This window comes from Pleurodeles waltl, chromosome 10, assembly GCF_031143425.1.
Source record: "Pleurodeles waltl isolate 20211129_DDA chromosome 10, aPleWal1.hap1.20221129, whole genome shotgun sequence".
In the NCBI taxonomy this organism is placed as follows: Eukaryota; Metazoa; Chordata; class Amphibia; order Caudata; family Salamandridae; genus Pleurodeles; species Pleurodeles waltl.
In genome coordinates, this window is record NC_090449.1 from 666,240,438 (window position 1) to 666,254,227 (window position 13,790).

General features: G+C 45.2%; 1 protein-coding gene across 2 annotated transcripts in view; it reads right to left on the bottom strand.

The window, feature by feature from the left end:
• NCAPG2 (non-SMC condensin II complex subunit G2) overlaps positions 1-13,790 on the bottom strand; it is a 269,347-nt gene that overhangs the window by 20,345 nt on the left and 235,212 nt on the right. For both annotated transcript variants that reach the window (XM_069211162.1, XM_069211164.1), the window contains 2 exons: positions 9,537-9,637; positions 9,330-9,432 (listed from right to left, as the gene is read on the bottom strand). In XM_069211162.1, coding sequence (XP_069067263.1) covers positions 9,330-9,432; positions 9,537-9,637 — 204 coding nt within the window. The remainder of the gene's footprint in view (positions 1-9,329; positions 9,433-9,536; positions 9,638-13,790) is intronic.

Sequence of the window (13,790 nt, forward strand, 5' to 3'; positions counted from 1 at the left end):
TTGTCGGTATTTGGAGCAAATGGAAAACCTCCGACTTAGTATTTTGTACTTCTGAAGCAGGATTACGGTACTATGCATGGGTGAAATACAAACTCAGGCGGTGCATCGTTCTGAAAGAAAGAAATTAGATGTCTGCAGCGTGGGCACAATCTCTGACTTGGCACACTTCCTCTGCACTCAGCACATCTTCTAAACGAGCAGTTTGTAGGAAAATGCCCTTTTTGACATGGTAACCTTTTTGATTACTGGTTGTGAGGTTTTTCCACCGAGGTGCATGGGTGCCTTGCAAAACAGGTCCCCAGTGCCAGTGCTTGTTCCCTAAAAACAGTTAACAATGCATATAATTGGCACACTCCTCTTCCTCTGTAGGCCCTAGTAAGTGGTACCCATGGTACCTGAGGCATGGGTAGAGGAGAGGGTCCCTAAGGACTGCAGTACGTATTGTGCCACCCTCAGGGACCACCCTAAAAAAGAGATGCACACAGCTGCCATTGCAGTCTGCATGTACTGGTGAAAGCCATGTGAAAACACAACATGGCACAGCCACTGTTTGACATGTTACCATCACTGCAGCTAAATATATGGAAGTCACCCCTACAGCAGGCCATGTAGCCCTACGTCAGGGTGCATTATATCTGATGTGTGGTCATCTCTGCACAAGCAGATATGCCCCTGTGATGCCCAGGCCCATTGCTGAGCATTGCAAGTGAACAGGGAAGCCATCTTATGGTATATGCTGGACAATCGTCGACATGAGTGACCCAGTCTCATAATGGCTTCACTGAACCCCATGGTGTTTGGCATCAAACACCTCTTCTTACAAAAATCCAGGCTGATGCCAGCCTCGGATTTATTGGGACATGCATCCAGAGGGCACCTTAGAGATGACCTCTGAACCCCACTAATTTCTTTGTTGGCTGACTGGTCTCGACCAGCCTGCCACCACAGGCACTTCCAAAAGCACCAGAATCTCCTGAGCGGAACTACTTCCCTGCAGGCACCCAAGAAGAATCTTGAGTACTTTGGACCACCAAAAGCCAGACACCGGAAAGCACCACTGCACATGTGCCCCCCAGCCCCAGTTGAAGTGGGCGAACGGGGCCATTATGGTCCCCAGATCCTCCAGGAAACGAGCCCACCAAGCGGCCGGAGTACTCTCTCCGATGCCGCTTGCAGCCGCTATGTGCAGGCCCGCATACTGCGACTGTCTCTGGTGACAATGACCAGATGCCTCAGGACACCTCTGCGCCCAGCTATTCCAAACCAAGGAGAAGAGGACCAAAGTGGCCCATATGTCCCCGGGCATCGCAAGACTTGACTCCTCCCTCCCCCCCCCCCCCCCCACCCTGTTGGTTCAGTCAGACTGCCCCCCCCCCCCCCCCCCAAGTCCTCAACTGAAGCCCCTTTTACCCAGGACCGTTTCCCACTGAAGCCAATGGAGTAACCAACATTGTAAAGTACCTCTGCACCCCTGACGCCCCAGAGCTCCCCAACATGACCTGTTGGTGCTGCCTTGGACAGTGTCCTGCACTTATCTTAACTCCTGAAGAGCGGTCCTATAAGCCACTTTTGAATGCCTGTGTGCAATACACGTCTTTTTCTCCATAGTATTGTATTACTTCTTTAAAGACCTTTCAGTGTTTTGCTTGTTTTCTTCAAACTGCATCAGCATTTATTCTTGCAACAGTATTCTGGTGTTGAAACAAACAAAAGTAAAAAATAAACAAAAGTAAAAAATTGTCTCAAGTTCTTCTTGAATGTGTGTCAATTGCCTGTGTGAACAACAAATGCTTAGCACTAACCTCTGATAAGCTTGCTTGCTTGCTGTCAACAGTACCACAAAATACAGCTTTGGGGATTGTCATTTGTAACTCTATAAACCAATATGGGTCGACTGCACTATCTACAAGGTGCCCTCATACACTGGTGCACTACAAAGATAGCCAGATTCCTACATTGTTCAACAGCACAGTTGGCAACAATATTGTTCCCCAAAAATACTAACTTTTTTGTCTGATGGATACAGCTCCCTACAGATTCCTTATCTTATGAATGAGCAACAAAGCAATTCGGTTTAGGAAGCAGGACTGAGTAAAATTGATTAAATATGGAAATCATGCAGCACAACCATGGCTAGGTTTCCTTAATTGTGTGTAAATATCCATCATTGTTTGGAAAATATATCCAAGTAGAATTACATTGCTGCCCTCCAGATGTCAGCTTCTGGAGGGCCTCTGATCATAGCAGTAGAAGAGGTCATGGCCCTTCAGAGTGGACAGATATCTCTGGCCAAGGCAGAGCAGATCTTGACACAGAAGATAACCCAACATAAAATGGTGTGTTTGGTTACCAGCTTACATTCTTGGCTGTAGCGAAGCCAGCAAACAGCTAATCATTCACTATGTCCTGTCGAGTGTAGGGTGCATTAATCCTGGAGTCCGGTATAGCCAGCCTCCACTCCTCTTTGGTGGAGATGAGTTAGAGGAGGAAAAGATGGAAGTATGGCAGACCAACCCATGTGAAAGGCAGGGATCACTGTGGTAGAAAAGATAGCAGGTGTAAAAACCAACATGTCCAGATAGAATATTGTGAATGGTGGATGGTGGATGAACTCACAGGACTTAAAGTACTCCAATCCTAAGGGGCTGACGACATTGCCACCAAGAGGACCGTCTTCAAAGAGCGAATTCAAAATAAGTAACAATGCATCATCTTGAAAGGCGATGACATCAGGAATGTCAACACAAGATTCCAATCCTACAGAGGAACACACAAAGCAGAGGGCGGAAAGAACTAAAGTTAACTTTCTGGAAAGTATCCACTACTGAACACTGACTGTGGAGGAGTGGCCTTTACATAATTCCCAACGATGCTCACTGGCATATAGCCATGTTTCGCTGACCCGGATTGCTTTCAAATTTATCAGGGCACCCTTCCTGTATGACATATATGGTTCGGCATCACCGTGGAGCTGTATGACACTGTGCTGGCATGCAGCAGCAACACAGGGAATATGTCCAGGTGCACTTTTCTGGCGCCTGGGAGGAGAGTTCACAAGGTGAGAGGACTCTAGGGCGAGATATATCCATCAGAAAATATATATATATATATATATATATATATATATATATATATATATATACATACATATACACACACACACACACACACACATACTGGCTCAGCTGCTTTGGAGGATACAATTAGCATGCTTATTGGGGGGGGGGGGGGGGCTTTGGGGAGGGCTCAGAGAAAGGCAAGAGAGCTCAAGTAGGATTGCGAATGTGGAAAGCCAGATAATGCCTTAGTGAAATAGTAAATCATCTGTAATTTTCTGTGTAATCCAAATGCAGGTGGTTTGAAACCCATACTCATCATTCTAAATTTTAAAAAATGAGTAATTCTGAGATAAGTGACTGTAAGAACCGTACAAAACTGCATTCAGTGTTAACTGATAAAAGGCAATATAAGCAATCAGTCTGCCTAAAATAGTGGACGGTCTCCCATAGAGCTCCTGAGGGGTGCCTAGAAAAATCTAATATCCACCACCATCCTTGCCACAACAGCCTCCTAAAGCTGGGGTAATGTCAATAGCTCCTCTCTTCACTCCAGGAGGACTGCTCAAATGGCTGCTGAAGGTGAGTAATGGCCATACATTGGCACTACAAGGACCATGCGGCTAGACGATTAAGGCTGCCTGGCCCTAACGCAATCTAGAGACCTCTATTCCTCTCTCATCTTCGAGGACAAGATCTTACTCGGCAGACCGAGGCACATCCTTCCCTGGGTCCCCTCCAGCCTCTAGACCTGGACTGCTCTGCTTTGCCTCGGATCGAGTGAGTGACTGCCCCAGGAGACGTGGGAGCCCGTGCACTGGAAGGAGGCGGACAGTGGCACCGGGGTTCTGAGGGTGCTCCTCAGTAGACCTAATACTGCTTTGCCCTGGGGCAGAAACGAGAGGTGGGTGCAGTGCTGCGATGGGGAGCTCATCCAGGCATCAACAACTCATCCAGCCTCCACCCAGCTCCTCCATCAGTGCAGCCCGGACTCTGACCCGAATAAGGAACTATTCCTCACAGTAACACCACAAACATCAGACAATGTAATTTGATCTCCCTATCATCGTTCTCTCTAAACAGGTAGTCCAGAACTTTATCAGAAGAGGCCAGCTGACAGCTATGATCTCCCTGGCTACTCTAAACACCTGTATTGTATCAATGACTCATGCTGTGTCTTTACATGGTATACCTTTGTTCCCCATTGTCTTTTTTCCTGTGGAGCGCCAAAGGAAAATAAATTTCATTTTCTGCTATGCTCGATATTGGGTCTACGGTCCCCCTGGCTCTACTTACCGACTCCCAGAGCACTTGAGCCAGTTTATGATTAGTTAAGATAAGCTTTGATTCATGGTAGAGCAAATGTTCCTCACTGGACTGTGTAGTAGGACTTGATTGTTAGTTCTTTATCTTTTTTCAAAATATGAAAATTTCAGTTCGGGAGATGTGGGGGGATGGGGGGAAGGGCTTCAAAACTTATAATTTTTACTTGCTTTATAAATGCAGACAATTACAAGTTCTTATAAAATTCTAACATGGGATGTCAGGGGCATAGCTCCGCTCACAAGCATCACTGTATACAGTCTGAGCTTGGTTGCCAAAAGGCCTACATTGTTTACTTACAAGAGACCCACCTCTCCTCTGCCAAATTACTTAAACTTCTTCTGAAGTGGCAAGGGCAGCTCTTTGCCACTGCCTTCTCAGCTTCTGCATGAGGCACGGCCCTTTAGATGCGGCCTGGAAAGTCATTCAAGGCAGTGGATACCAGAGTGGTTGTCAACGGCCATTGTGTTTATTCAAGAGAACCTGGATGGTAGTCCATTGGCGTGGGTAACAGCTATGCCCCAAACACAGAACAGGAACTCTTTCTGTTGCACCTGTCTTCTGTACTGGCAGACCAGTCTCATTTGCCTTGGCTGATATTAGGAGACTATAAAGCGGTCATGGACACCCATCTTGATTTAACCCACAGACTCCTCCACTTCTTACTTCCCTCCTCAAACTTGACAGGAACCCAGATGACGTGCTTTTATAGGCCATTATCCTTACTGTCAACTGAATACAAAATATTACCGTAAGCAAGGTCCTAGTGAAAAGGCTCCTCCCCATATTACCAGACAGAATCCACAGTGATCAGAATGGGTTTGTCCTTCACCTTTGTACCACTTTAAGCATTAGACGTCTATATGAGGTGATGGAGGTGGCTAGAATTGAATACCTTGCCACTGGATACCTCTCACTCGATCTCCAATAGGCATTCAAAACTCTAGACTCGGAGTATATGTTTGCAACTCTAACCAAATTCTGCACCCCCACCTAAATTAGATTTATCACACTCCCATATATGGGACTCAATGGAATGAGCATTAACAGGCTCCCACATATCTTCAACTTACTCAATATTCCGCAGCACTAGACAGGGATATTCCTATCTCTGCTCCTCTTTGTGCTGGCATCAGGTAGATTGCAGGTGACTGATGTATATCACGAGGATCGCAAAACCATGCAGTTTCTATGTACGCGGATGATATAGTCAAACTCAAAAGGACCAAGGACCTTACATCACTCGCCACTTTACTTTGCCTGTTTGGAGATCATGCTGAGGGATACCATTCCACTGGGCACAAGCAACATTACAATAGCCCTGCATACTTTCCGTTACCTCAGCATACAAATATATAGGTTCACTACGGATCTGTTAGATGGCAATCTGAATAATACAAACACTTCCCTCTGCTCACAGATTTGGTTCTGGGCTACTCTCTTCTCAGTGGCGGGATGACTAGAGCTCTCCAAGATGGAAATGCCCCCCTTTTATTCTACTTGTTTGTTAAGTCACCGGTGGTGGGTCCTGTGGCCTATTTTCTTCAACCTAACACTCTACTTATAGATTAGGCTCAGGTAGGTGCAGGGTAAGCCTGCCTAAGCTACAACTCCCGCCATGTGAGGAAGGAATGGGCACCCCAGACTTCTGGGCCTATTGCTAAGCAGGCCAATTACAGTGGCTGTCAGACTGGCTAGTAGGCTTCCACCTAACCAAAATAGATTATACTCCACAACAACTGTGATTGGGTACACACATTATTATACTGGTTGTGTCACCCCCAACACCCCTGCTTACAACTACTATTAAGTAACACGCTTAGACACTAGAAAGATGCACTAAAATACACAGCCCCCCCCTCCCCCCCACACACACACACACACACTATGCATCTGATATACTACAGAGAGGACTACTTAGACAGATGGGCCCGGTATGTCCCTTTGGCTTGGGCCCTGGGAGACGGCAGGTATAATTACACTTGGGGATTTGTTCGCAGATGGAGAACTCAATGTCACACCAGGACATTAGCCAGATGCTCAGACTGCCAAATTCTCTCTTCTTAACGCATCCTAACATTTCCTGATAAGTCCGTGGACACTGGGTACCAGCGAGGACAGAACCAGAAACACACTTCCTTATCCAAGCAGTATACAAAATGGGAACATGCAGACATTTGGTCAAATAGCTGTAGAAAGGGCTACGAGTACCCCTGCAAATCTCACTAACACCCCTTCGGAGTAGACGGGAAGAGGACCTTGGTCGTGCCCTGCATGAACAAAGCGTGGTACTTCTTCATCGAATAACCCAACATGATATCATCTAACTACTGGTTCAAATTCATTCAGTTTACCCTACTACATATGGCTTATTTCACATCTCAAAAACTACATAGAATATCCCCCACAGTACCTCCCCGACTGACCCAGATGCCACACAGAGCCCAAAGATCTCTTGCGTATGCTTTGGGCATGCCCCTCTCCGAAAACTTACTGGGTCAATGTCCACTCTGCCCTGGCGGACTTGGCAGGAGCCCCCTCACTGGAACGCAGTGGAGCACCTTTTTGCTGGGCCAGTACTCACGACCTAAGCATTCAAAAACCCTTTCACGCTTCACAGAACTGGCCCTCCTCCGGGCCGAGCGGCAGATTTCCAGGTGCTGGAAATCACCTCAAGATACTCTTGTAACTGGTTGGTGGGTGGAGGTATTACATTGGAGGAACTACTGAGAGCCGAGCGCTGCAAAAGGAGGAATATCGCAGACTTTGGAAATGGTCAATTGACATCAAAGATTCTGCAAGAGTATCTTAAGTCCCAAACCACTGATGAATATGAAAATAGTAATGGAGAAAGGCCATTATCCTAGCAGAAATTAAGAACACCCCCTCGGTCATTCGAAATGACTTATCTTGTGACTGAGACAGCTTCCAACTTCATGAAGGCACACAACTTCTCCTAACCCTACCCAATGTGTTGTGTCTCCCTTCCTGCTCCTATTCCCAGGATTCTCCTACTATCACCTTTTCCTATCACTTCACACAGAAAATAAGACAAGTTGGACTTCGGGAGGGTGTGTGTGGTATTTTTATTAGTTGGTAAAGCAATCCCTCAATAATAATGTTCTTCACAGATTCTGGATATCCCAAGAAGCAAAATTATAATCTTTGATTTATGATGAAATCCAATGATCTGATACGAACCTTCTATCTCTTGTATTTCTGTTTATAATGTACACTTGTGCTTATTGACTTGCTGTGTGCTAGGTCTCTCTTCTATGACAGAACCAAAAGTTTGTTTAAATACAAAAGCAGTCTGGGTTGGTACTACCTAATCTAATTACTAAAGCACCTGCTGTGACTAAGTTTATCACCCATTTCCCTAACTAGTTTGGAATGTCTTTCCCCATAGTTATACACTCATTCATTCTCTCACTCCATCTTTACGTCATCTCTGGTTTCTGCTGTGTTGGAGTATCACACCTCATCTCCCCACCCACTTCATGGAAGGAGTTTAAAAAAAATAAAAAATAAAAATCCAACACTACCTGAAAAGTGAGTTTCTCATGATTCTTTGTGGAGAACCTTGATGGGTACAGCACATGGATTGTGGTCTAAAGTGCAGAAGCACCATCAGGATAAATAGGCAAGCGATCTCTAGCACACATCTCACCTTCCCTTCCCTACCCTTATTGGCACTCCTCAGCATCAGGTTACAATTATGAATTGGTGCCTGGCCGGATCTGAGAACCAAGGACTGGTGTGCAAAATCCACAAAGAAATGTGGAGAGAACTATTGGCCTTCCAAGATGTTGATTATATGTTTTTCTATCACTTTTGGATGTGGGTTGAAAGTACCCACTATCTATATTCAAGTTAAGGGGTCAAACAGACTTCACATTAAGCCTGAATTGGTCTAACCAAATTTATGTTTTGAAAAACTACCCAAGTCCACATTTGTCTAACAAGATTCACAAAACGCATACATCATGTAGAAAGATAAGGCAAATGTTCCAACCTAGCGAGGACATATCTCCGGTAAACCCATGATTAACTTTGTGCAGGGTTCACTTCTTTCACCAACTTTTTGAAGCACACCTAGAGGCAACTCCGTATTACCTTCATCACTTTTTTCCCTGGGCAAGAGCCAACGCCAAAGGTTCCCAGGTGCAAGCCTACAATCAGTCACCTGATTCACATTCATCTATCAATATAATCAAAATGGAGGGGAACGACAGTGGCTGGCGGTTGCACCCCTCTACCAGATCCCACCTGGCTTCAGACCACAGCTGCGCCTACCTTCAGCTGTTCTAGTACTGACATATGTCTAGCCATACTGCTGAAAATACCGATTGTCTCTTCCCAACTTCATCCCTCAGCACTATGGTTTACCCACCAACAGTTTTAATTGGCTCCATCCCCTCACACATTAATAGTGGGAAGTCACTCAGTATAATATTTTTCAAGTCACTCACTACAGCAATCTCTCTCCTACTTGGATAACTACACATGCATGAATGATTACAGGTTTTAGTGTAGTCAAGCCACATCAGAGCACTCAAGACATGGAGGAAAGACTGCGAAAGACTTGTGAAAGTTTGTGTGAGGCAGATCGGCAAAGCTGGCATTTTGCTTATGGTTTTCAGTGTACGCCCTTTGCTTTTCATTTTAACTGTGATTTAGGATAGCATTGATGCCCATTTAGAAGAAAAACTGGAGGGCTTTTCACAAGATCTATTCATTTTCAATCATTTTAGGAAACAATCCCTGGCCCGGCTTATGGGTCCAAAGCATTAGCATATTTTAGGCCAAATTCTAGTTGCTTAATAATCCAAACGTTTTGTTTAGCAGTAGACAATCTTGGCATCTTATTTTCATGGCCTATATAGTACACACATGTAGTGACTGTCACATGAAATGAAACACGTTTCTGCAATTATTTACATATTTTACCTTTCAAGGTTACTCGTGTCTTCTAATGTAATTTCCTCATATTTTTTCATCTTTCTAAAAATGGTTGTGGCAATATTTTTGCTGGAGGCATCTTTGATTTTGCCTAGATGCAAAGCAAACCATATGCACAATTATTGCTGTGTCTTAAAGAGGAATGCACACAATAAAACAAACTTTTAAAAGCAGAAATAACATTATTAAACTGACCTTTATTTACTGCAAGCACAATGTACAGGGCTGCTGTAAGGCTTATAATTCCTTCCACTTCTTCAGAAACTATACAGTCCGCCAACTCAGTTAAAAATGACCTGTAGGAATATTTCTGATTAAAAAAAGAACACTTTCATCACATTAATATCATATTCAACTTTATGCATGACCCACGTGGAATATTATTGCTTTCAACTCCTTAAAAGATGTCTAGATTCACAATACCGAAAGTACAAAATAACAACAGGACTTAGTATTTGTAAAGCACATATTCAACCCTTCAAGCAAATTGACTATGAATGACAAATGCTTGGTTTTATCCAATTTATTGCTATCCATTTTGACGGCATCTGAATGATGAACATATGTCCAAGAGGTTAAAAAGAAAACACATATATATATGTTTGTGCAATGAGCCACTACCCTGTGACAAAAAAAAACTTTTCTTGGATCAATAAAATAAGTAGAAAAATGAAATTGTGCATTTTTGTTTTCAATTCAGCCAAATTACTTCCATTTCAAAGTGGCCAGAAGAGGGGTGTTTGTTTGTGCTACAGGCTCATACAGATCTCACAGGCATAAGTGAAACACACTGGTTAGTTTCAGGATCAGTCATAGCACTTTAGTGGGTCTGAGAAACACCTTGTTCAGGTAAAAGTGCAAAGTAAGACCACTTATGCTGACAACTGTCAACTTGTTGGGCACATATCCAATGAGGGGAACATCAACTGGACAACAGTCATTTGGGAAAAGGACTGAGAATGGATAAGACTGGGGGATCCAGGACAGGGTACAGTTGTTACTGGAGAAAAAGTCTTAACGCATAAGTTACTTACCTTGGCTAACAAATTATCAGGTAGACACATTCTAGTTGCAGATTTCTTCCCTGAGAATCTCACCCAGGCATCAGTCTGGATCCGGAGACTTTTCTTTGAGCAGTACCCACGTGTGCCGGTAGGAGGTGTTGATCGACTCCACGTCCGTCATTGGCATCGTGGACATCAGATATGACTTTGCAGGTCCTATATGGGAGCCACCCTGGTGCGCCAACCTCAGTTTCTTTTCACAACTTCCCAAGCCAGAAGTGCAGAGCCATTTAGAACTGACCTTGGTGCACCAGAACTAGGGCCCTGAAAGTAGTCCATTCCCAAAGAAACAGTTTGCAGAGCAGGAGGATGGGTGGGTTGGTAAGGAAACTAGATTACATCTCTAACAGATCATTCGTTACCGAAGGTAAGCAACTTGTTAATGTGATAGAGTCTTCTAGCTGCAGATTCCTTACCTTAGAATAGATACCAAAGCAATACCATCCCCAGAGGAGGAACTGCGAACCAAGATCATACTAGAAAGCCCAGCAACAGCAAATGGACAAAGTACCCGTCGCTTCAGACCTGAATCTCTAGGGAGTAGTGTTTGGTAAACGTGTGCAGGAACGCCCACATTTGCTGCCTGGCAGTTGTTTAGGACTGGAACGCCACATGCTAACCCAGTGGTTGCAGCTGTTGCTCTAGTAGAGAGAGTGCACAAGTCCTCTTGGTGTTTCTTTTTAGCCATTGTGTAGCACATTTTAATTAAGAGAACAACCCACCTAGAGATGGTTCTCTTCTGCACAGCTCAACCTTTCTTCGCACCCACATAAGCCACAAAGTGTTGATCATCCACCCAGAACTCTTAGGTATGATCAAGAAAGAACACCAACGTTCTTTTTGCGTCCAGGTGGTGGAGTCTTTCCTCTTCCTTAGAAGGATGTGGGGGTAGGTAAAAAAGTAGGCAAAGTGATGGACTGGCCTAAATGAAATGGTGTGACCACTTCTAGGTAGAAAGGAAGCCCTTTTAGGAAGCACCCCTTTATTAGGATGTATGGAGATGAAAGGTGGCTTCGAGGAAAGAGCCTGCAGTTTACTCACTCTGAGGGCAGAGGTGATATCTAAAAGTAAGGTTGTTTTAAGAGTAAGCAGGTGAAGTAAGCAGTTGTGAATGTGGCTCAAAATTAGAACACATCAGAAAAGTAAGAAGTTCAAATCACATTGGAGCCTTGTTAACAGAGAAGGAGGAAACCGTTGGCTAATACCCTTAAGACAATGGGCGATTTAAACAAGGGGGGTTGGTCAATCGGAGGAAAGCTGAGATGGCAGTCCAATAACCCTTGAAGGTGCCCAGAGCAGAGCCTTTCTTGGTGAGTGAATGAACAAACAGAAAAACCTTAGAAAGAGAGATAAGGTCAACAGACATGTACACCATGCCACAAATTTGTTCCAACGACAGGCGTATACTGTTTTGGTGGAGGGACGACTGGTTGCCAAGATAACATTACAGACTTCGGGTGGAAGGTCAAAAGCTGCCAACTGCTGCCGCTCAATTTCCATGCAAAAAAGAGAAGGCTGGACAGGTCAGGTGGCGAACCATCCCTTGCTTCAGGACAGAAGATCCTCCCGAAGGGGCAGTCTGGTTGGAGAATCGATGGCCATGCTCAAAAGCTCAGGATACCAGACTCTTTGTTGACAGTCCGGAGCCACAAGAATTACTTGGGCCTGGCCGTGCTTGATCTTCTTGAGAACTCTGGGCGGAAGTGGAATTGGCAGAAAGACATAAAGGAGGCCTGAATTCCACTTGAGACGTGTTGCTAAGCGAGTGCCACATTGGAAACGCCAACGTGCAAAAAGCTGACATTATGCGTTCTCTACGGAGGCAAACAAGACTAACCAAGGCTCTCCCCACTGCTGAGAGAGACCTTGCTCCACCTTCGAATGGAAACCCCATTTGTGATCGACCATGCATTGATGGCTGGGTTTGTCCAGTCTGGCATTCAGAGCCCACCAGATGTTGAAACACCAGGGAAATGTCCTGATGTTCCAGCCATGTACAGAAGCGCACAGCCTTCTGAATAAGGGTCCACGACCCTGCCCTGCTTGTTGCAGTACCACATGGCTGTGGTGTTGTCAGTGTACACCTGAACGACTTTCCCTTTGAGAGAGGGAAGGAATGATTTAAATGCTAGCCTTATTGCCCTGAACTCCAAAAGATTGACATGGAGCTCAGACTTCTCCAGAGACCATACACCTCTGATCTCCGGCTCTACCATGTGGCGCCCCATCCCAGGGGTGACGCATTTGTCAATACAGTCATATCTGGTTCGGGAAGGGAGAGGGATCAGCCTCTGACCCAAACGCAGTTCAAAAGCTACCACTGCAGATCTTGCACAGTACCCTCCCAGATCTGGACCATGTCGGAGAGATTCCCCTGATGCAACACTGGAACTTCAGGTCACACTGCAGAGCCCACATATGCCATCTGGTATGTGTCACCAGCAGGATGCAGGAGGCCATGAGGCTGAGGAGTCTCAAAGTCATTCTTACCAAAATCCAGGATAGGGGCTGAAATATCCTGGACTCGCCGCTCAGGAAGATAGGCCCGAAACTGCACTGAGTTCAGAACAGCTCCAATGAAAGGGAGTGTCTGAGATGGAGTCAGGTTCGACTTTGGCACATTTATAGTGAACCCTTGAGAATGCAAGAGGTCTGCCATAGTCTGGAGGTGGGAGACGACAGCCTGTGGTGAGCCCGCCTTCAACAGCCAGTCGTTGAGGTAGGGGAAATCTGAAACTCCTATCCTGTGAAGATGAGCTGCGACCACCGCCATCACTTTAGTGAACACCATAGGGATGAAGGTAAAGCCAAAGGGGAGCACGGTAAATTGAAAATGCTTGTGAACTACCACAAACCACAAGTAACGTCTGTGGGCAGGCAGGATGGAATGAAAACTATTTACTTACCTGTAACAACATTTCTCCAGTATTGGTATCTTTCATAGATTCACAAGGTTGAATCTTCCCGGTCGTCGAGGTGGGAGCCCCACGGTATCACTATAAAAGCAGCGCATTAAACATTAATAGAGTACAATGCAATGGAAAGCCACTGCCATAGTGCATCCATATCCTTTTGTAAAAGAAGCAGCAAACCTTGGGCTACAAACAATCAGACAGCACCCTGTAGAACCTTCCCAAGAGAGGCTGAGTTCCTCAGATTTTGTAGCACAAGTGTGATAAGGGTGTAAATGAGGAAATAAGGGAAATCTCTCTGGGGAAGAGGGTAGGTCGCATGTAAATCTAGATACCAATACTGGATGTAGGAAGCTGGACTGGTGTGTTGTGGGTACCTAAGGTACTTACACCTCATACCAGGTCCAGGTATCCCCTATTAGTGTAGTATAGGCAGAGTCTAGAAGCCAGGCTCTCTAGAGGCAGCTGTGAAT